This window comes from Eurypyga helias, unplaced genomic scaffold, assembly GCF_000690775.1.
Source record: "Eurypyga helias isolate BGI_N326 unplaced genomic scaffold, ASM69077v1 scaffold18043, whole genome shotgun sequence".
In the NCBI taxonomy this organism is placed as follows: domain Eukaryota; kingdom Metazoa; phylum Chordata; class Aves; order Eurypygiformes; family Eurypygidae; genus Eurypyga; species Eurypyga helias.
This window is the reverse complement of record NW_010239509.1, coordinates 29,169-50,063: the sequence shown is the minus strand read 5'-3', so window position 1 is coordinate 50,063 and position 20,895 is coordinate 29,169. Positions and strand designations below refer to the sequence as shown.

The 20,895-nt window shown below is 43.5% G+C and overlaps 1 protein-coding gene across 1 annotated transcript in view; it reads left to right on the top strand.

Moving 5' to 3' along the window:
* Positions 1-1,464: 1,464 nt before the first annotated feature.
* CDHR1 (cadherin-related family member 1) overlaps positions 1,465-20,895 on the top strand; it is a 44,457-nt gene continuing 25,026 nt past the window's right edge. Inside the window, exons 1-9 of the mRNA XM_010148175.1 lie at positions 1,465-1,525; positions 2,293-2,388; positions 9,758-9,903; positions 10,744-10,794; positions 12,097-12,186; positions 12,722-12,808; positions 14,461-14,577; positions 16,186-16,329; positions 19,663-19,741. Coding sequence (XP_010146477.1) covers positions 1,465-1,525; positions 2,293-2,388; positions 9,758-9,903; positions 10,744-10,794; positions 12,097-12,186; positions 12,722-12,808; positions 14,461-14,577; positions 16,186-16,329; positions 19,663-19,741 — 871 coding nt within the window. The remainder of the gene's footprint in view (positions 1,526-2,292; positions 2,389-9,757; positions 9,904-10,743; positions 10,795-12,096; positions 12,187-12,721; positions 12,809-14,460; positions 14,578-16,185; positions 16,330-19,662; positions 19,742-20,895) is intronic.

The following is a 20,895-nucleotide window of genomic DNA, read 5'->3' as shown; positions in this document are numbered from 1 at the left end:
TTTTGGAGTCTTTTTGGCTTTTGGTTTCTGTAATGTTCCGGCAAGTTCCATGATGGATGGCAAGTTTTGTTAATGTTGCATGCAGGAGTTTTACTTCTACCCATCTAACTTCTGGGAGCCTTGCAGTTGGTTTGTTCTGCAGGCAGAGGTGTCCCCCGACAGCACCGTAGGTGCAGGGGAATCTGAAGGTGCAGAAATGCCCTGCCCACAGCACAGAAGCATCACGTCCGCAACAAAGGCTTCTCTCCTCGTTCATCCTGTAGTGTCACCAATTGGTGGGTAAGGGATGCTGAGAACATGGGGCAGGATCCCCACGGCAGCTGCTCCCATCTCACCAGCACTTCCCCAAGGGGCCCTGCCTGGGAGAAAGTGTAGCTTCTGCCACATTTTAAAGCATTGTGATGGAGGACTCTTTGAGTGATTAATTTCTTAGACATTTCTTTCATGCAGGCTGTTAATTAGGAAACAGAAAGCTCTATTAGCAACGTATCCTTTAAGGGCAAGCGCCTTGCCTCAGGTCAGGTTTAAACAGCTAAGACACGATGTACACAGCTCCTTGTTTGGATGTTAATATTGCCACTGATTAAGTTCCTTTTAAGCAGCCAAAAGCTTGGGCTGTGAAAAACTTCCCAGAGTGGCTGCGTTTTTAACCCTATCATTTTTTGCTTACATGTATTTTAAATTTGTGTAAACATGTTTTTATGGCAGAAAACAAAAACGAGCAACGAAAAAAGCTACTCTGTTAACTTTTTCCATGTGTTATTCCTTAAATACATTTTTTAGTATGTTGGTTAAAAAACTTATCTGCTAAACATGAAAGATGCTTCCAGAAATTCATGCAGTTTAAGAATGAAATGACCAGGCCAGCTCATGAAAAGAACATTCTGACTTCTGCATTTTTAGTATGATGTTGTGTGGTTTTGGCTATCTTTAAGTGTGACTGTTTCCTTTAAAACAGTAACAGTCGCATTTACTGTTTGTTGCTAATGTTAGATTCTCTTCCTTTGTAGTTTCTCAAGATTGCCAAAACCAAAATAAAAAGGACTGGCTTGGAGAGTTAAAGACGGTGTTAAGAAAGAAAACTGCTTTCTACTTTACTTTCTCTCTGACTTGGGTATTTGGACAGCACAAATACAGTGCTGACAGCAGAACCTCTGAGACTTACACTGATTCCTCCAAATCTTGTCTCAGAAATGAGTCCCACAGCTCCCTGCAAAGTAATTGGTCTAATTAGGTGGTAGGAAGGAGCTTCTTTAAATTCCTCAGAAATTAAGACGTGTCATCCGCTTAACATCTTAGCATCTGTTACTGCCTCTTGCACATTTCTCCACTGCATCAGTCTGAAGGACACTTTCCTGGACCTTTCAGAAAGAAAAAAAAAAAAAAAAAAAAACCAAACCCAAACCCAAAACAAAATCAAAACCCTTGAAACAGAGAAGAAATTGGCTCTTTCTTCAGTGGGATATGAAGCATGTAAGGCATTTCCCCCCCTCCTTACTCCTCAGCTTGGTGCACGTTTGCCTGGGTGAGTACAATCATCACTTTGTTAAGTGAAAATATAGGCGGATGCAAGCATAACCTTAAATCCTGTAGTAATCCTTACTGATGTGGTAATGTTGTCCTGAAATATTTTCCTTGGCAACTGATCCCTGTGCAAATGTTACCCTCTGTGTTTATATATTTGGAGTTTTGTTTCAAATGGGCTATTTTGAATCTATAACAGTCAGTCAGTAGAATGACAACTAATTTGTTGTTTCTTGTTGTCTTTCTTTTAACTTTGGTTGCTGTTGTCTGGCAGCAAGTAAGTAACTATTTAATTATGGCTAATTGTTCATGCAGTAGGCATAATTTTAAGACAATGTGCTTAGAACACTGGGTAAGGTACCGAGGCACTGGGAAAGTTTCGTATTTGCACGTATAGAGTAGGGGAGACATATACAGTCATTGCAAGCTGAAAAGGTTAATTTTGTAATGAGCTGTCTGAAACTGAGATTTTATTTTTAGCGAGATCCTGTTACTTGATTTGTTTCTGTTGGGTTGTTTGAGGTTTTATTCCATATAACACTCTCTGTTTGCTGCTGTGTAAATACTGCACACAGTGGCACGTAAAAGTAATTTTATGAAGAATATCTGCACAGATACAGTTCTCAAAGTCCATTGCAGCAACTGGGTATGTTACGCACGCATAGTATTCCCAAAACAGCTCGTGTTTACTGAGAGTCAGGTAACAAAGCCAAATAACTGCCACGTACAAAATGCTTTTCTTTGGCTTCTGTTTTGTTTTAATTGCAGTTCAGGCAAATTATGCCCCCTATTTCTTTGATAATGGAGCCAGAAGCACAAACGGGAACATGGCACTTCTCAGCCTTTCAGAGGACACACCTGTTGGTCAGTATTAAAATCAGTATGCTTAAATTGTGAAACTGGAGCTGCTTGCTCTTTTGATTAGCAACATGTATTTCCTTGTAGGTTGCTGTCATATACTGTGGTCTTACATGTTTTTCTCTCAAGCTTTTAATTAGCCTCAATTTAAAATGACATGTTGGAACTGTAGCTGTAATTTAAAACATAAATTTTAGCTTCTCTTTTCTCCTTCATCCACCAATCTATTCACAGTATCAGAGCACAGACCTTTGGGGTCAGAAATAAATTCATGGTGATGAAGGACTTCTTACCAGTTCTGTGAATGCTTATGAGAAGAAAGCCTAGTTGCTTGTAATTTTATCAACCTTAGTAAAAGCAAGCTGTACATTGAAAACTAACAGAGGGGTGATTCTCTTTAAAGAGAGTTATCACACTTTTCTTGTTTACAGTACAAATGGTAGAAAATGTTTCTACCTGGAGTGAAAATTGCTTTGTCTAAATAACTGATGTTTTTCTTTAAAAAGGTTTAGTTTTGGTTTATTTTACTGAAAATTTGAAAACTGATACTTTTTTTAGCTTTCAGTATTTTGAAGCAGGTCTATTTATGCTTCTTTTAACTGCAGTTGCATTTAGAAAAAATAAATGAGAACAAAACGGTGATTTATAATCAGTATTTTCCATGGGGGAAGAATAATTTCCTAACATTGAAAAAAATTTTATGTCAGTTTTATTACAGTGATGAACACCACCTTTTCTTCAAACACTGCACTGAGGTTTTGTTTAGGATTTGCTCCTGTTTTTCTGTAGTTTTTACAAGCAAATCAGGAAAGTATTTAGCATTGCATATTAAATACCAGAGCACCCATTTATTAGCTGCTTCATGCATAGAGGGAGAGAGATAGCTGCACCCAAAACCCTCCCCTCCCAGGGCTTAGGCAGCTGGGGGAGGTGAGGGTGAGGGAGGGATCCAAAGGTCATAGCCTCCTTCGGAGGTGCTGCCTTTGCCTTCCTAAGCACGACTGGGGTCACACTGCTTTGGGAAGCAGCTGCCTGGGGTTTGCTGAGAGTCTCCATTTCTGGCCCCATGGTGTTAATGCCAGCCAAGATCCACACCAGGCATGCCAGGGGGTTGGGAGAGGGTGATGGGGAAGTGGTGGCTTCTCCTTTGCCTGCTCAGCCGGAGAATAGGAAGGGGAGAAGGTGGCACGTAGCGTAGAAGTGACGCACCTAGCCTATGAACTTAAAAAGAGCTTGCTTATGATGCAGGAGGGATTTGCTATAAGCTTGGTGAAGCTTAAGTGGAAACCTTAGCTGAAGGCCAGCAGTAATGTACTGGCACTTGCAAAAGCCAGAGGCAGACCAAGGAGCTGCTGTAATTCTGCCTGGATTCACGTGGAAACCGTACTAGCTCAGTCTTGGCAATCTGGACAGCTCTGCTGATGGCTGGAGTAAGATTAGCCAGTGGAATCACTTGTCTAGTAGTGTAGATAAGGCTTGTAATGCCAGATAGCCACAAAATGGGACCCTGACGGAGTTTGTTTAGGGCAGCGCTTGCCAATTCCGCCACTCAAACTGCCGGCAGTACAACTCACTCCCATGCCCTGGTGTGGTGCCAGCTCACAGACGTTTCCCAGGCATCAGCCTCTCCCAGCCACCTGCATGGGGATGGGGATCTAACGATGGCACAGAACCACAACACAGGCAAAAACGTCCTTCATAACAGGACTGCAGCGCCACATGGTCTCTCAGACAACAGCACTCCCTGCAGCAGTAAATACAGCAGTAATTTTCCAGCGCAACTGATCTGGGGCTGCAGGCAGGCAGAAAAGCAGAGTGGGCATGCCTCAACAGCACAACAGCGGTGTGAGGGATCAGAGCCCGTGCTCGTGTTCCTGTAACTAGCCTGAGTAACAACAGCAACAAACGTATGACAGGCTTTGCGTGTGCCGTTGTAACACTAGCAACCAGGCTGGGTGCGCAGAGGTCCCTGGGGAGGTTATGCTTTGGTTGCAGCAGTGATAAAGCTCAAGCTGCTCTGTCTTCAGTGCTGCTGTTTCTCATGTCTGTTGTCTTCATCCAGAATGTGCTTACGTGTGTTTACACTGGCTGGTTTGTACTTCTAATTTGCTGCATAGATTTGCTTTGAAAGACAAGAGAGAAGCAGATTCTGGCTTAAAGCTCCAAAGGTGCAACCAAAAGCATTTCTCTGAAAGGTTAGGGAGTGTTGTGTTTAGGCTTTTGCAAAGGACCTGAAGAAACCCTTGGGAAAGGGAGAACAACTTACTTTTGAGAAGCCCAAAGGTGGTAGCTTTGCCACACAGCTCCCAGTGCTTCCTTGGGCTAATTCCCAGAACACCTTGACTAAAAGCTGTAAATACTACAAGGTCTTCTCTTCTGAAAGTTCCCTTGCAGCATGGCTGCTTGGGGTTTCCTCAGTGCTACCCACCGCCCAGGTCAGCACAGCCATGCCTCGGGGATGATTTCCCAGGGAGGTCCCAGAGGAGGGCACAAACACCACTGGTGCTTCCATGTTTCAGTGCCAGGTGTGCATTTAGAGGACCAGTGTTCCCATCAGATCACAGTCAGAGCTTCCTGCCAGAGTTCAGCGAGGGCTTACACACTGCCTAGGCCAAATGGCTGCCAGACTGGCCCTTTTCTGTGGCCCCAGTAAGGGGTCTCACACCACAGAGGAGGCTGTTACTCTTCATCACTCTGCCACAATCTCCTCCAGAAGAAGGAGAAGGAATCTGGTATCGTGTGTCCATGAACAGTCCTGAGCATCCACGTTCTGGCAGTCATCTTTCAGTTTGAGCAGGATGATCAGTGACAAAACAGGGAGATTAAAACTTCCACATTTGATTCTAGATGACTTTAGTCAGGCTTAGGTGTTGCAAAAGTGGGCCTGTTGCCATTATCTCTTACCTGTGCTCACATAAAATTTGGAATCATAAGCAGGATGCTTTTCTTGGCATCAGCTAGCATCTGATCTGAGCAATGTTATGAGCAGCAGCTTTAGTAAACCTCCAGGAATTTCACAGTCTTTGGCCCTGCTGAGATTACAAGCAGTTGGCAAAGTGGTGCATGTTAGACTGTGGATTCTCTGTGTCTGTAGAAAGAGAAAATGCAGTGCTGCAGCTGCATGAACACATCAAATTAAAGAAAATCACATTATCATGTTCATATCATCCTTAACTTGACCTTCTTTTCCATTTTGCAACTGTGCTTACTAACAGATAGTTGTGATCTACCAAGTTACCTACACTGTGATATAAGATATGGTAAAAACGGCAAATACTATTTCTGTGTGTAAGCTTGAAAGTGTCTGCAATTTCCCAGATCCTGCTTATTGCTGCAGAGCATGAGACCCCTCAAGGTGAGAAGGGCCAGAACAGTAGCCCCTTCCAGTGCCAGATTTAAAAAGAATGGGAAAAGCTATGTCCTGAAATAGCAGTTGCGGTTTGTGTGGCTGTTTGACAGGGCAGGTGGGTGACTAGCTCTTTGCAAAGAGTTGCCTGTGTACATACAAAATGCACGTGTGCTCCTAATCTAGGTCTTAGGGCATGTGTGGGATGCTATTTCAGGTTGTTTGTTTCATCTTACCTCATTAATCCCTGTAAGCCCTCATGGTGGAGACAAATGGGACTGAGAAGAGCTGCAGAGCAAGGGATGGAAGCATAGTCAGTGGGCCTAAATGCATCGCTCTCCCAGGGCCTAGGCATCATCAATGCTCTGGAGATCTTGGCATGCCTCTCATCCTTGCATTTTTCCTTTCCGTTTTTCCCCAGTCTCCCAAGTATGCACACACCACCACCTGCCTCCCATTAATAGCCCGTTTGCAGTGGCAGTTCTCCTTTGATCACAGGTACAGCTGCCTACTGGTGGCTAACTGACCACTTCAGGTCCTCCATCCTTCTAGCTTCGCCCATTGTTCCTGCATGATCCTGGTCTTGCTTCTTGCCATCATTCACAGCTGGCTGTGGAAAACCCTCTTGTCCTCTCTGGTACCCACTGTTCCTTTTTGTTCTGTCACCCTGTTGCTCCCCTTGCTGGTGAGGCTCCCTGCTCATGTGTTTCCTGGTCTGTCCTTCAAGGCTGGAGGACCTCCCCCCGGCATTCTGCTGTCCCTCTGCATGTGCTTTTGTATTTCTGTTGTGCTGGTTTTAGGTGGGATAGAGATAGTTTTCCTCACAGTAGCTAGTCTATGTTAGCTAGCTGTGCTATGTTTTGGTTGTGCTGAGAAGAATATTGATAACTTACTATTGGTTTTAGTTTTTGCCAAGCAATGTTTATATCAAGTCAAGGAGTTTTTCAGTTTCTGACACTGCATTGTGCTCCCAGCTTCTTCTCTACAAGAAGCTGGGAGGTGACACAGCCTGTACAGCTAATCCAAACTGACCAAATGGATATTTCATGCTATCAAATGTCATGCTTGGTATATAAGTTGGAGCTGGGGCTTAGTTATGGCTAAAACACAACAGGCATGCTCAGGAAGGAGTATTAGCTGATAGCAAATGGGAAAGGAGACGTTTTTGAGGTAGTCTTGGTGTGTGGTCCGTGTCCTTCAAGAGCCTGAGCTCCCCTGTGCTTGCAGTATAAAACAGCCATCTGTTGGCTGTGTGTTAACTTCCCATCACCTTTTCTGGTGGGCAAAAGGGCCTTTGGCTGAAACAGGCAGAGAGCAGGTGTGTAACTCCAGGCAAGGTGGTATTTGCTGTGATATTGGAAACAGAGGTGTTCTGTCCTGGGAGCACGGCCATGGATGTCCCTCTCAGCATCATTAACAGATGTCAGCTGTGGTGGCAAAGGACAATGGGGAGACTGAGCATGAGTCCAAAATGTTTGGCTTGTTTAACTTGGCAAGGAAGGAATTTGATTGCCGAGTGTCACACAGCAGCAGAGAGGGAGAGTGTGTCTTCAGTGAGAGGGCAAAACCAGCCCCAGAGAGTATGGACAGAGGCTGGCTATGAATAAATTTGAGTCAGAAATGAAATAAAATGGAGCAATGGCATCATGGGACAGCCATTCAGCCTGAGTGGCAGGAGCAAAGAGCAAATGACTTTTAAGATGGAATAGGAAAACGGAGAAGCAGCCGTGGCACAAAGCAGTGTGCAGTTCCCCATGACTTCCCTATCCAAGCCTGCTGCACTATCCCCTAGGTACCTGGAGCACCCAGCTTTTCCGACCAGGGTCCTTACATGGCATTTGCCATATCCCTGGGTAGAGACTCTGCTATTCTCTTATCTTTCTGATGGGGGAGGCTGTTTATTTGGCACTCACTGATAAGATTTTACCTGGATGTTTTCATTTATTTTCTTTTCAGCAAGTGGAGGCAGAACTCTGAGAGGAGATTTTTAATTGGGATTAACACTGTGCTGAGATGTGTTCCCAGGGTGTTAATGATATAGAGAGTATTGTGCAGTGAAATTACAATTCAGACAAAATCAGGAATTATAATGAGGTAGAAAAGAAATTCTGATCCACAATCCAATTTAAAAGCACACAAGTGTCCTGTATTATGAAAAATGAAGAACTATCAGCACTGGCTAGGAAGCAAACCGTCCAGTGTAAAGATCAACGATGTCCTTCATTGCTGATGAATGAGCTACCACCAGCGTCGGTAGGTCAGGGCAGCCCCAGTCACAGTGCTGGACCTTGTGCGTGGTTGCTAGGGGTCTCTCAGAGCCTGTGCATATGTGGGTTGTGGTGCCCATCCTGTTGCAGCGTTGTCGAGCAGATGCCACAGACATCCACACGAGCTGGAAACAGGCAGGGCAGCCAGCAGCATTTCTCTGTACTTACACACTACAACCAAAGAAGTGTCTTTCCCTTAATAATTTTGAGGGATCTCAGTTACAGATGTGTTGTTATTTTCTGCTCTGTTTTGTCGGAAAAGTCCAAGAAGAATGTTGAAAGTGTTTTGTATTTTTGTGAAGCAGTTTTACAAATCTTGACTGTTTGTTGGCTGGCTGAGCCAGCTTGTAACAGGGTCTGGTTTTTGTGCTCCTGTGGGCCTGTTGGTTTTTGCAGTGTGAACATTTTTCTGTACAAAGTTGCCCAAATACTTCCCTAGTAATTATCATGAGAGATAACCAAACATCAACCAAAGCTTTACATTAAACAAAAGCTTATGGATCTAGTCAGTGAAAAACTCCACTGCCCCTGCAGAGGATAGAATGAAAAGATTATGACTTCTGTGTACAGACTTAAAAATCTCTCAAACTCAGGGCCAGAGTAGTTTAAAACTGGAGTATTCTGTGTTCCCTTTAACAGTGTTCTTCCTTTATGCTAACTTCCTTAGCAGGGATCCTCCCATCATATCTCTGTGTCCCATGCACAATTAAAACTCACTCCTAACCAGCGAGTCCCTTGGCTATGGTATTTCCAGTGTGGAGAACTTTGTTAGATGTAAAACAGAGTTTCTGTTCTGAACCTCTGCAACTTGAATAGCTGAGGTACTTAACACAAGGCACAGCAGACTGGAAGGAAAGAACAACAGTGGTTTATATTTCAGGCTCAGCTAACTGATATTTTTAAGTTATTTTGATGAAGATACTAGTGCATGGTAGAATGATAGACATGTAAGTTTAAAAAAATAGTATTTAAACCCTCGTCATGTTTTCAAAACATTGGTGTTATAACGCCCCCAGAAAGTAACGCTTCTGATAAACAAAGTCAGGTTACTGGAAGAACTGACACCAACTTCTCAAATCTTTAAAAATAGAAATAACGATCTCTCTTTCCTCAGCTTGTGAAAGAAATAGATTGAGTTTGGCGAATTTATTCATTTGTATGAGCATGAGTGGGTGTGTCAAACCACCCACTTTTAATGAGGAGGAGTGAAGTAGGAAGGAAGCCTTTTGCGTCTGTTAGTTCTGCGAGTGGAAAAGTCTGCAAATGTCCTTGCATCTCTGAGCTTCAGAGCCTGGGTCCAGTCCTGTGGGAGCACTGCCTTCAGTTGCCAGATCCTCTGCCTGCTGGTTTGCAATTCCAGTGCGCCCATAGAGCAGAGGTGTGTGAGGGCCTTTTGGTACTGTCTGTATTGTCACCCGGTCATACAACATCATTGCTTCTGACTCCCCTGGGCTGACAGTTAGTCTGGAGCTTGTCATTTATCTAAACACTATGATGTGAAGAGCGTTGATCCAGGAGTGGTTCACAGGAAAAGGCCTGAAGTGAGAGAAACCAGCACTGATAAACTCGGTTTAAGAAGGAGGCTAAAAAGTGGTAATCGGGACTGTTGAACTGCCTACTCACCCCTATTTCCCAGTAAGTGGGTTTGATTCCCAAAAGCTTTGCCTGCCACAGGATAGCTAAGTGCTGAAGGAACAAACCAGTGAAATAATCACTGATGGAAGTAACCACAGGGAAATGCTGTTGAATGCCAATTTTTCAGGTACCCACGTCTACACTCTGAATGGAACTGATCCAGAAGGAGATCCCGTGACATACGGCCTGGCCTATGAAGCTGGATCAAGACGCTACTTTTCTGTTGACAAGAACGTTGGAAATGTTACGCTGATCGAGGAGCTTGACAGAGAGGTACGGTGAAATGGCACCACACTGTGTGTTTGTGGAATTTCCTTCAGTTTAATTTGATCTGTGGCTTGGAAGGACAATGCCAACTTATTTGCCCCTGAAATCTGTAATATACTCTGCAATTCTGAGACATTATACTTCACCCACTACGTGGTTTTCCAGTTGGCTTGTGCCACTGACACTGCTGTCAATTTTTTCAGCAGCTGTCTGTCCAACTTTTGCCAAAAGAGTAGTTTGCACTTTACTCCTGTCTTCCCCCACCCACACCCCATCCAGAGCAGAGGGGCAGTCACAGTCCGCTGATCCTCAGGCAAGGGACCTTCTGGTCATTAGGAAGAAGCAGAGATTTGTGCAAGCAGTGTTCTAGGACACCTCGCTACTTATATCATAGCCCTTTAGCCCATGTAACCATGTGGGTTGAAGATGTTCCCAGCAGTACTGTCCTAAAGGCAGCCTTATTCTGGGAACACAGGCATTGAATTTTCTATGCCTCTTTCACAGAGAAGTACTTGTAAACCCTTCAAAATGCTGTATACTGAGATAGAAGAATTTTGAACCAATCATGCATTTTTAGGGAGTGTTTCTTCAAAAAGGTGAGTTTTCACTAGCACTTTACAGGACAACAGAGATTCCCAGGCCAGCCATCTCTTGACAGTAGCCACAAAAAGTCCAAGGAGCCCTGTAGCTGGAGCCTCTGAGAGGTCTTCCCAGCCTCTGCTGTGATTGCTTTATGGTATTAGTTGTCACTCTCATCTACCTACTGAAACACATTTAAAACCACAGTTCCTTTTCCAATCAGGGCAAACACCATCTTGCTAACAAAGGAAATTTCTTGGTTTACAGAAAGAAGATGAAATTGAAGTTATTGTCAGTATTTCAGATGGCCTGAGTACAGTAAGTATTTAATTATGCTGTAGCTTGTCTAACTGTCCTCACGTACCTCTTCCTATTAAATTACCTTACAGGGACTAACTCATTTTACCAGAAAACATAATCTCATTAGAGTCTTACCTCCTGTTTCAAGAGCCACTGAACTCCCAGTAACTCAAGTCTTATTCCATCTCCTTGCTCAGCTATTTGGGGATAATTACAATGTATTGTGAGCTGAAAGACTGACTTAGTGGCCTGCAGAACTACAGCAGCTTCCTATGAAGTTTCCCTGTCAACTCAGTAGGTTTCATACCTAAGAAAGATCTGGAGGCTTTTTGGAGGAGTGTGTGACATTATAGTAATATTGGACACCCAGGAGCTGACCGTCCCTCCACCCCCCGCAGTGTTTCTCCAGTACGACATTAAGAAGATTTGCTTAGGCTAAGGTGGTGGGAGTTTTCTTGTCTGCTGCTGAATAAAGCTTTGATCGCGTCTAATCTTTAAGGACTTATCTGAGACATTGCACAAGCATCCAACCCTAATTCTACAAATTTCCTTGGCATTTTCAATTTATAGATGGGTGCTGTCACAGCCAGGATATTACTCTGCCAATAAGAGGACCTGGGCTTCACCACTAGAGGTGCCAAAAAAGTGAGACCTTCTTACTATCCATAGTAAGAATAGATAACTCTAGAGCAATTGTGATTGCTACAACAAATGTTTGGGAGGTGCCAGCATCCTACAGGCATAACTGCCCTGGAAACCTCTGTAAATAGGAAATAGTGGGATCATGTCCACATCTCCACTTGCAAACAACTGTGAAGTCTTTTTGGTCAAATACATTTGTTTTCTGCATTTTTAGAAAGAGAACAAAATGGATTGTTACATATTAGTAGCATGTATTTGTACATCCAAATTACACATGTTATTAACCTAGCATCATATCGAATGAGACATTAGTGAATGCTCTTGGCTATCAAGTACCAATATTTGCAGTCTTTTGTGTATTGTTTTAAAATATATCATGGTATCTTGAATGCCCTGAAGAAGAAGGAAGACTTTTGAAAATCAGCCCCAATCTGTAATTTATAAAGTACTCTGAGACTCCTTAATTAGCTTTGAGATATCTGGGTGTTCTCCACAAAGCAAATTCTTCTGGATTATGGGATTTTCTGTGTTTTCTTTTATGTGTTTGGTTTTGGTAGTGTAAAGATACTCTTACAACATAATTTTTCATTGCCTTTGACTACACCTTAATAGGCAAATGAACAGTTACGTGTTGAAAATCAGCTTGAGTCATAAGATGTTTTTCATGTTCTGCTCCAGGTTTCTGAAAAAGTGAGGATCCTTGTAATGGATGCTAATGACGAGAGCCCAGAGTTCATCAATACACCTTACATAGTCCAAGTCCCAGAGGTTGGTGAAGATCCTTTGCATGCCGGAAGTATATTTAAATAGGATGTAAAGAGGAGCTAGTATGTTTTCAGTAAAACAAACAAACAAACCAAACCAAAACAAAACAAAAAACACCCAACCCAAGATGTGCAGGACTAACTTGCATTCTTTTGGTTTAGGGTTTGGGTAGATATTTAATACTCACTGCAAACTTAAGGAATAAGTCTGTAGGTACTTAAGGTGTGCTGTTTTGTGGGAAAGTGCCAAGATGTGAGTAATTGGGAGTTTTTAGAAGTTACTTCAGTGGGAATAGGATGCACTCTGTCTTAGCTGAGATTTTCTGTAACTTTAATTTCAAAAAGCTTTTCTTCCTTGTTGTTCTCCAGTTTCCTCCATTTTTAATCTCTTCCTTCTTTTCTTTCTGCTCTTTGGTTCCCCCAATGCATTTATATTCTTTTTGCCATCACTCTCTTTTTCTGCTACCTTGCATGCCCATTTTTCACTTCTAACCACCTGGTTTTCCACTTCTTTGACTGGTAACTCTTTCTGGTCACAGAACACTCCCTCTGGCAGCAGTATCTTTAAGATTGAGGCAGTGGACAAAGACACAGGTTCTGGAGGAAGTATCACCTACTTCTTGCAGGTAAGGTATTACCTGTACCTTCAAAAATCATCTCTCATGTACTGAGATCTCAGAAATCAGGTTAAAAAATATTTTAAGGGTTGAGCCTGCTGCTAGTGTCTATAGGACCAATTTTGTACCGTACACAAGAAGTAAGTATTGACAAAATGGATATTGTCCGATTGCAAGCAGCCAAGTGCAGTCTAGCAGGCAGCAGAATGAGCTGGAGTTGCCACTCTTGCTCCCATGCTTGCCAGCAGGACTCCTCACAGGGTTCTTATTGGTCCTTTCTTTGGAGTGATGGGGAGAGCAAGTCTGACTTGTAATCTTGTATGCATATGGGATTTCTAAAGCATGAAATAGCTTTGCATGAAAAATAAAATGCACTAGAAACCCAAATGTGCACTTTGATGTAGCCGGCTGGTATGTAATTGAGACCTGAATCACTGTGAAAGGTGAGGTACTAAATGCTCTCACTGAAAGCCTTGAAACCAGCCTTTCAGTTCTTACCCACTGGTGAAGAGCAGGAAGTGCTCCATATTTAAGGCTGAATGTCTGTATTACAGACCTTCTGCATGCCAAAAGGACAACTTTTTGCATTATATCCTTCAAATTCCTTCTTCCTAGAAGCAGCTTCATGCATATTAACTGCAATTCCCCTTATTCAAGAGGCAACACAGAAAAACCCAAAGCCAATTTTTGCAATATTTACTTTGGATACAAATATGTAAACAAGTTGGAAGATATTTACATAGCACTAAAGCTAATCCTGTTAAGAGCTTGGGCATACTGTGCAAGAACACCTTGAGTGCCTTGTTGAAATTTAGTCTTGATTTCACCAATTGGGATCTATTTAAAAGAACAATATGTGCAGGATTCAATTTGGCACAGGGCTTTTTCCAGTAAGCTGATGAACTATGAAGCCAAGGGACAGCAATTTCAAACTTCTCTGTTTAGTTGATATTCTTGTGTGGCAAAAAGGATACTGAACACATGTATTTGCAGAAAAAATGTTGCCATGTCTTTTGGCACAGTCTCTGGGAATTGTCAAGTTGCACAGAAAAAAAACCCTCCAAAAGTCTGATGTAGGCAGGTGGTGATGTCTCCTGAAAAGACCAAGGTTATCCAACAGTGGCCATTGTGTAGGGATACCCAAATTGGAGGTGTCTTTATAGCTACTTCCAGTCCAGAAGAATGGAAGGAGACCTTTTTTTAGGCCTTTTTGTGGGAATCGGATGTCTTTTAGGCTTTATTTGTACATCACAAAAGTCACCAAAACAGCACTTGAGCCAGCAGAACTTTGAAACACTAAGGGATAACACCTTTTGTCTTCTTCCTTTTCCTCTCATCTTCTTTTCTGTTACTCCTCCCTACCTCTTTCCATGCAATGAACTGTGTTAACCAAGATTTAAGATTTCACAATGAAATACTAAAAGATTAAAAAAATCTACATTGCAGGTAACCGATTTATTCTGAATAATGAGAGACTTGCGGTTGGTTCATGAATTGTTCATAAACACACAGAGGTGAAATTCATCAAATACATTATTCACCCAAATCGTATCATTATTCCAGTCTATTCCCTTAGCAGATGAAATAAAAGATGAATCCCTACGGCAATCTTATTTCCATACCTATAATCTCTCACTGTTTCTTCTTTCCTTTTCTTCTAGAACATCCATGCTAATAAGTTTACAATAGACCGTCACAGTGGTGTCCTGCGCATCAAAACAGGGATCACCCTGGATTATGAGAAATCAAGAACACATTTTGTTGTCGTCGTGGCCAAGGTATAAAGCTTTTATCTGAAACAAGAGGGGTGGGATCGGGTCGGTATTTGAGTAAGACCAGTAAGCTTAAGTATAAGGGTTGCTGGAACATGAAGCATAACCTTAGGCAGCAGAGTCACTCCCTCTGTAATGTCTGGAAGCATGGGGGTAACGTGGAAAAGCGAGGGAGGAAAGGTGGCCAGTGTCTGACACTGAACAATGTCTGGAGGCATTGGAAAGTGCGTATCCCGCATCTCACTCGGGCCCCAGTGCCAGGACAGTGACGCCACGGCAGAAAGTCACCCCTATGTTTTGAGAGTCACCGAGAAGTGAAGGGTTGGTGTATGCAGCCTGGGCTCCAAGAAGCATCAGTCTTTGGGCAAGCACAGGTGCCCAGGGCATGGCCCTACCCCCACAAGGACAAAGGCAGGCAGCACGGGTCGCGGTCATTAGCCACAGGAAGACACAGCGACCCAGGGCAGCACAATTGACAACCTCCTTTTCTGAAAATATCTGTGAATGTTTATTTCTTTCATTCCCCTCCTGCCTTGTGGCAGGAACTTATTCAAATCCTTCGAATATTGCTGCACATCCCTTCTTGCCACTGTCATTCCCGGCAGTGCTGCGCCTGTGGCATGGCTGAGGATTCATAACAGGCATAAAAAGTTTATGGATGCTGAAGTCTCGTCTCTCAGGATCCTGTGGGGATCTGTCACACAGACAGACTTGCATGGGTGGAAAGAGGACTGACTTTGCTGCTACTTTTGGAGACTTTGACTTTCTCGTGTTTTATGAAAAATGTACAGATCTTTATGTATGTATTTAGCTAGGGTTCATTTGAGGAGAAGTAACAAGATTTGGCTTAAATACTGCCTTTGGGACAATAAGGAGAGAAAAAAATGAGCATGTCTTTTCCAAAAAATGGAATTTTTAGAATTAGTACAGCAGAAGACATGCTGAACAATTCACACTTATGCACCAGCATGAGTACTGACCTCCAGCCGCTGCTCTGAGGCTGAGGGTGTTAAAAGCTTCTGAAATTGCAAGTCATCTTTCTAATTGGCTCTGCTGTATCAGTAGCACAGAGTCGATTGTAGTCAAGTCCCCGGAGACTGTTTATACACTGTGGCTATCTAACCATTCTTGGCTGCACAGCTCCTCTGTGCTTTCATTTTATCACGTAAGAGTTCCCAGGAGACTTTGATCATGTGCACTGTTTAATTTCCCCCTAGAAATGCACTGCCCTTCTACTCTCTTGTGTTTATGACAAGACTGTATGTGGGATGAAAAGCTGTAGACCTTTGTCACTAACTTTTTGCATCAGTTTCTAGATTATTTTTTTTCCCCACAATAAACCCCTGAGTTCCCTCTCCCCTGTGTTGTTGATAAAAGATCATGTATGACTGCAAATATTGACACAAACACTTTTAATATATGGAATTCCTTCTGAGACACTGCAAGCTGCCTTCCTAATCAGAGAGGGAGCAGGATAAGTGAAAAAAAGAAGGGAAAAGGGCAGCAGAAAAGGGTTTCCTGGGGCTCCTGAAGGCTTATGAGGTACATCCAGTAGCATAAGCTGATTTGCAGACATGTTTCAGCAGGGGAATCTCATGATGACTTCTCTTCTAGGATGGTGGTGGGAAACTCAGGGGAGACAACAAGGTGTTTTCAGCCACAACAACCGTTACTGTCAATGTGGAGGATGTCCAGGACACTCCTCCCATGTTCATCGGGACTCCTTACTATGGCTATGTCTATGAGGATACACTCGCAGTAAGTGCTGGGTTTTGCCTGTACGAGAACACATGCAATCTTTCTCATCGCAGCCAAAATGGTCCTATGGTTTCTAGCGCAGGCCTTATTGGAAACTGGGACCTAAACTCTGATTGTTAGGTGAAATGAGCTGACCAAATGTCAGACTTGTTATTTACATCTATTGCAAGTCTGCCTTGCTGTGGCTTCCTACTGCTGTCATTAAAGTCAAAAAGGATTCTCCCGGTTATGTTGATCTAAGCCCAGACTGTGACTACGAGCTTTTTGGTAGCTGAGGCCTGCAGGAGGCCTAAGCAGGTTGCCAGTTACCTCACCTGAACACATGATGGTAGAAGCTTTTGTGTGTTCTTGTGCTGTGCGGTCTGGCAGGGCTTTTATTCTCTAGCTGATCAGTCTGCTACCAACAGCTGGTTGTGCAAGGTGTGGGGACAATTATGCCCAAATGCTCTAGACCCTCTGTGCTATCCCATGGACATCACCTGGGGAGAAATATTCCTGACATCCCCAAAATGCAGTCTGTTTTCTGCTCAGTGATGGCTAGATAGGCAGAACGGGCCAAGAAGTTCTCCCAGGCCTAAAACCCACCAGATTATCAAGCAGGTGGGGACATACGGAGGAGAACTACTTACAGGTGGGGACACTGCATTTGTTGGCATCTGTCTGTGCCTGAATATGCCACTTCATAACTCTCACGGACACAGAATCCAAGGAGCATACTGAGCTCCCGGCAGTGTCATCACCTCAGAAATGCCTAATGACATATTTGCTTAAGAAAGAGTATACAGCTTAGCAAATTAGTTTATTATATCCACCATGATGGTTTCAGCCACATATTATTCTTGAAGCTGCAAACTAATGAATTTTTTCTGAGTAGTGTCATGATATTGTGTATGGATCAGCTTTCACCCTGATACATAAGATTTAATTAGAATTTTCTTCATATGTAGGGTAAGAAATGGTATCTACTCATGAAATTACCCAACATTAGACTGTTGATGTCTTTGGCAGTGTGACTTCACACTGTTCACCTGATCTTCTCTAGAGTTTCAGGAAAGATAGTGTTACTTCTGTCCAGAACTACAAGGTACACTGCAGCCTTCCATGACTCTAGATTACAGTTCAGTGCATAGGCTGTTACATTTCAGCAGGGCAGAAAAGCAATGCTTGTGTACTTTGCAGATGTTTGGAATGAATAATATTATGTATATTGATTTATTCTGCATAGTTACATATAGATCTTGAAATAACTATCAGGTGCACACAGGAGTTAGTGTTTACTGTGGAAATGGGAGTTAATAAATGTTAATTACATCCAGCTTGAGCTCATAAGTTACACCATTATGATATTATAATGATGGAAGGCATGAATCAGTCCTTCCCAGTGTGGGTTTTGCTATTGCAATGAACGCCACAGAGGGAGACGCACTAGCTGATTTTAGTGTTGTTTACACGTTTGGTGTTAATTTTGTAAACTTGCTTCTTTCCTCCTTGGTGAAGTTGTCAGGATTTACAAGTACTCTGTCACCTTCAAAGCTACCGCACTGTTTTTTGCCCAGTAGGCAGATTTTATTGCAGCTTCCAGCATAAATGATAATAAAGACAGTTCTGTATTTCCAGTTGCTCAACAGAACTTTGGTCTTGTTTGAAAAATTCGCTCAAGGGTTGTCATGAAAATATTCCTTGTTGCCATTTGTGATTAACTGACAGTTACTTCAACCTTCCCTGGTTTTGCAGCCCCAAACAGTAACACTTCAGTTGAGAGGCCTGAATTGCACAGCCCATTGCCGCTTCGGTGAGCATTTCAGTGCTGACAATCGCCATCCCTCTGAGCTGGTAGGAGTAGTCACACAAGTAGGTGGTCTCCAGAACACAAGTTCTGTACACATGGCCCACGGCCACGTTACTTGTGCAGAAAGAACAACAGTGAAGCTTTAAGGACAATCAAATCACCATAATTTTATGCCCTAAATGTTCTGTGGGCCAAGTTGCTTTGTGATCTCTGCTTTTGCTGCCTGTCTGAACTTAATTAGTAGGACAAAAATGGCCTGGTGCCCCCTCAGCAGCTGCCTGTGTCTCTGCACACTGTGCGGCCATGGGGCAGGCAGCGACACAGCAGCTACTGGAGGAACTTTTGGTAGTCACCCACACTAAAGCACATTGCTTACTCTAAATCCTCTGTCCAAGTCTGTGCCTCAAGGCAGGTGTCCCTGACTTTGGCTTCCGACTGCTGCTGAGCCAGCCAGCCCCTGGAGCTAAGGCAGCGGTGGCCACAGGGGGTCTGTGGCCATTTCACGCCCATGCCATTGTCACTGCCCCAGCAGTGGGCCCAGAGCAGCAGTTGGGAGCATAGCAGTGCTCCCATTTGTCCTCTGCTGCTCACCAAAGCTGAGCTGGAAAAAGGGACAAGAGGACTGGGCACTGGGCAAGCTGGCACCGGTGTCTTGGCAGATAAGAAGCCCCAGCCCTCCCAGGGCAGCTGAGGCCCACGCACCAAAGCAGGGTGCTCTGCTATCACTGCAGGCAGCAGGATGGCACTGGAAGCAGGCTGCTGGGGGCAGGTCACCCAGCAGATCCATAGGGAATGAGCAGCAATGGGTGTGCCCCACTTTGTATGGAGGTACAGTGCATGGACTGCAACATCAGTGGGGACAACTGAAACTGCCCATGTATGAACAACATGGAGTTTGTCCGAGGAGGAGTGCTCAGCTCCTGTTCTGCAAAGCCAAGCACTGATTTTTTTCCTGAGTGGGAGTCAATAGCCCTTGCTATGTTGCCCATAAAGCATATGCAAAAGCACCCCATCTCCCACACACACCTCACAGCAGATCTACAGGAGCTCAGTTTCATAGAATCACAGAATGGTTTGGGCTGGAAGGAACCCCAAAGGTCACCTAGTTCCAACCCCCCTGCCATGGTCAGGGACACCTTCCACTAGACCAGGTTGCTCAAATCCTTATCCAGCCTGGCCTTGAACACTTCCAGGGATGGGGCATCCACAGCTTCTCTGGGCAACCTGTTCCAGTGCCTCACCACCCTCTCCAGGGAGAATTACTTCCTGATATCCAATATAAATCTCCCCACTTCCAATTTAAACCCGTTACCCCTTGTCCTGTCACTACAGGCCCTTGTAAAAAGTCACCCCCACAGCTTTCTTCTAGGCCCCCTTCAGGTACTGGAAGGCTGCAATAAAGTCTCCATGGAATCTTCTCTTTTCCAGGCTGAACAAGCCCAATTCCCTCAGCCTTTCTCTCATCCTGGTTTATTAATGCACAGTTGCAATTTCACCGCTCTTTGATCTTAGCACACAGAATGTGATTTCCCATTTGTCCCCAGGGCTCTGAGGTCCTTACTGTTGTCGCTCTTGATGGAGACAGAGGAAAGCCTAACAGTATTCATTACTGCATCGTGAATGGTGAGTAGACTTCTCTTGTACGAAATCTGAAGGGCGGTTTAAACTAGATCTGACATTAAATTGGAATGGGATATGTTAGAGTTTAATAAAGCTGAGACACTCTCATGAAATAATGTGAGGTATCTCAAAGAACGCCATGATCTATCAGAGAACAGCCTAGATAGGATTCACTGAGTTTCAGTATCTGCTTCACAGAACTAGGCTTGGAGTTGCTAATGTGGCTGATTTGTTAGGCATCAGCAGCCTGCTAGTCACTTCAGAAAGCATAAAGGAAAATGCATTCACTGCTACTGAGCATCTCTATCCTTGAATCTGGGAGGTGAGAGAATGTGTCGGGAGATCCAGACATAGTATTTAGAGGGATATTTTTATTAATATGATGATTAAAGTGGCTAAACTGCCAAACCTCTGATTTCTTGGAAAAAAATTATATTTACCAGTAAAGAGACACTGGCTGTACACCGCACTGGAAGAAAAGTAGTTATTATCAGAAGGTTAATGCTTTTCATCAGCTGTTCTAAGAGTGTCTGTCACATGTCTTTTAATAACATAAATGTGAGACTTAGCTGAAACGATGATTCATTAGCTGGTGAAGGGAACGACTTAGCTCAATTAAACTCCAAGCTACAACTTTAGTTTTGTTTGGTTCTCTCTTTCTCCAAATCATGACTTCCGTAGCAACTGGGCACCCCACCTCCCAGGTGTGAGAGATCCCAACATTTCATAAAGGGAATAGGAGGTGTAGCTGCAGAGCTATGCAGCAAGTTCTTCATTGTGTTACGTGATCTAAACAGCAAGGTCTAGAGAGGACAGAGAGGGTTCTGCCTTGATGTGGGATGGGACCCTTGCTGAGGTTCCTTCTCCTCAATGCAAGGGAATATATAGAAGAGGGTAAAAGAAAGGTAGAAACATTGAGGAGGAAAAAAAGAAAGGTTGCAGAATAGAATAGATGGAAAATGAGAAAAGGTAAGAAGAAAGGTGTAAAATGAGGAGTCAAAACAAATAATTGGGATGAAAATATGCTAGACAAGGGAGAAATTGAGTAAGGAAAATAAGCAAAGACATATGAAGCAGGGAAAATGCCAAAGGCAAATAGGATTAATGAGGAAAGATATTAGATTTCCAAAGAATATAGAGAAGAACCAAAAAGGTGC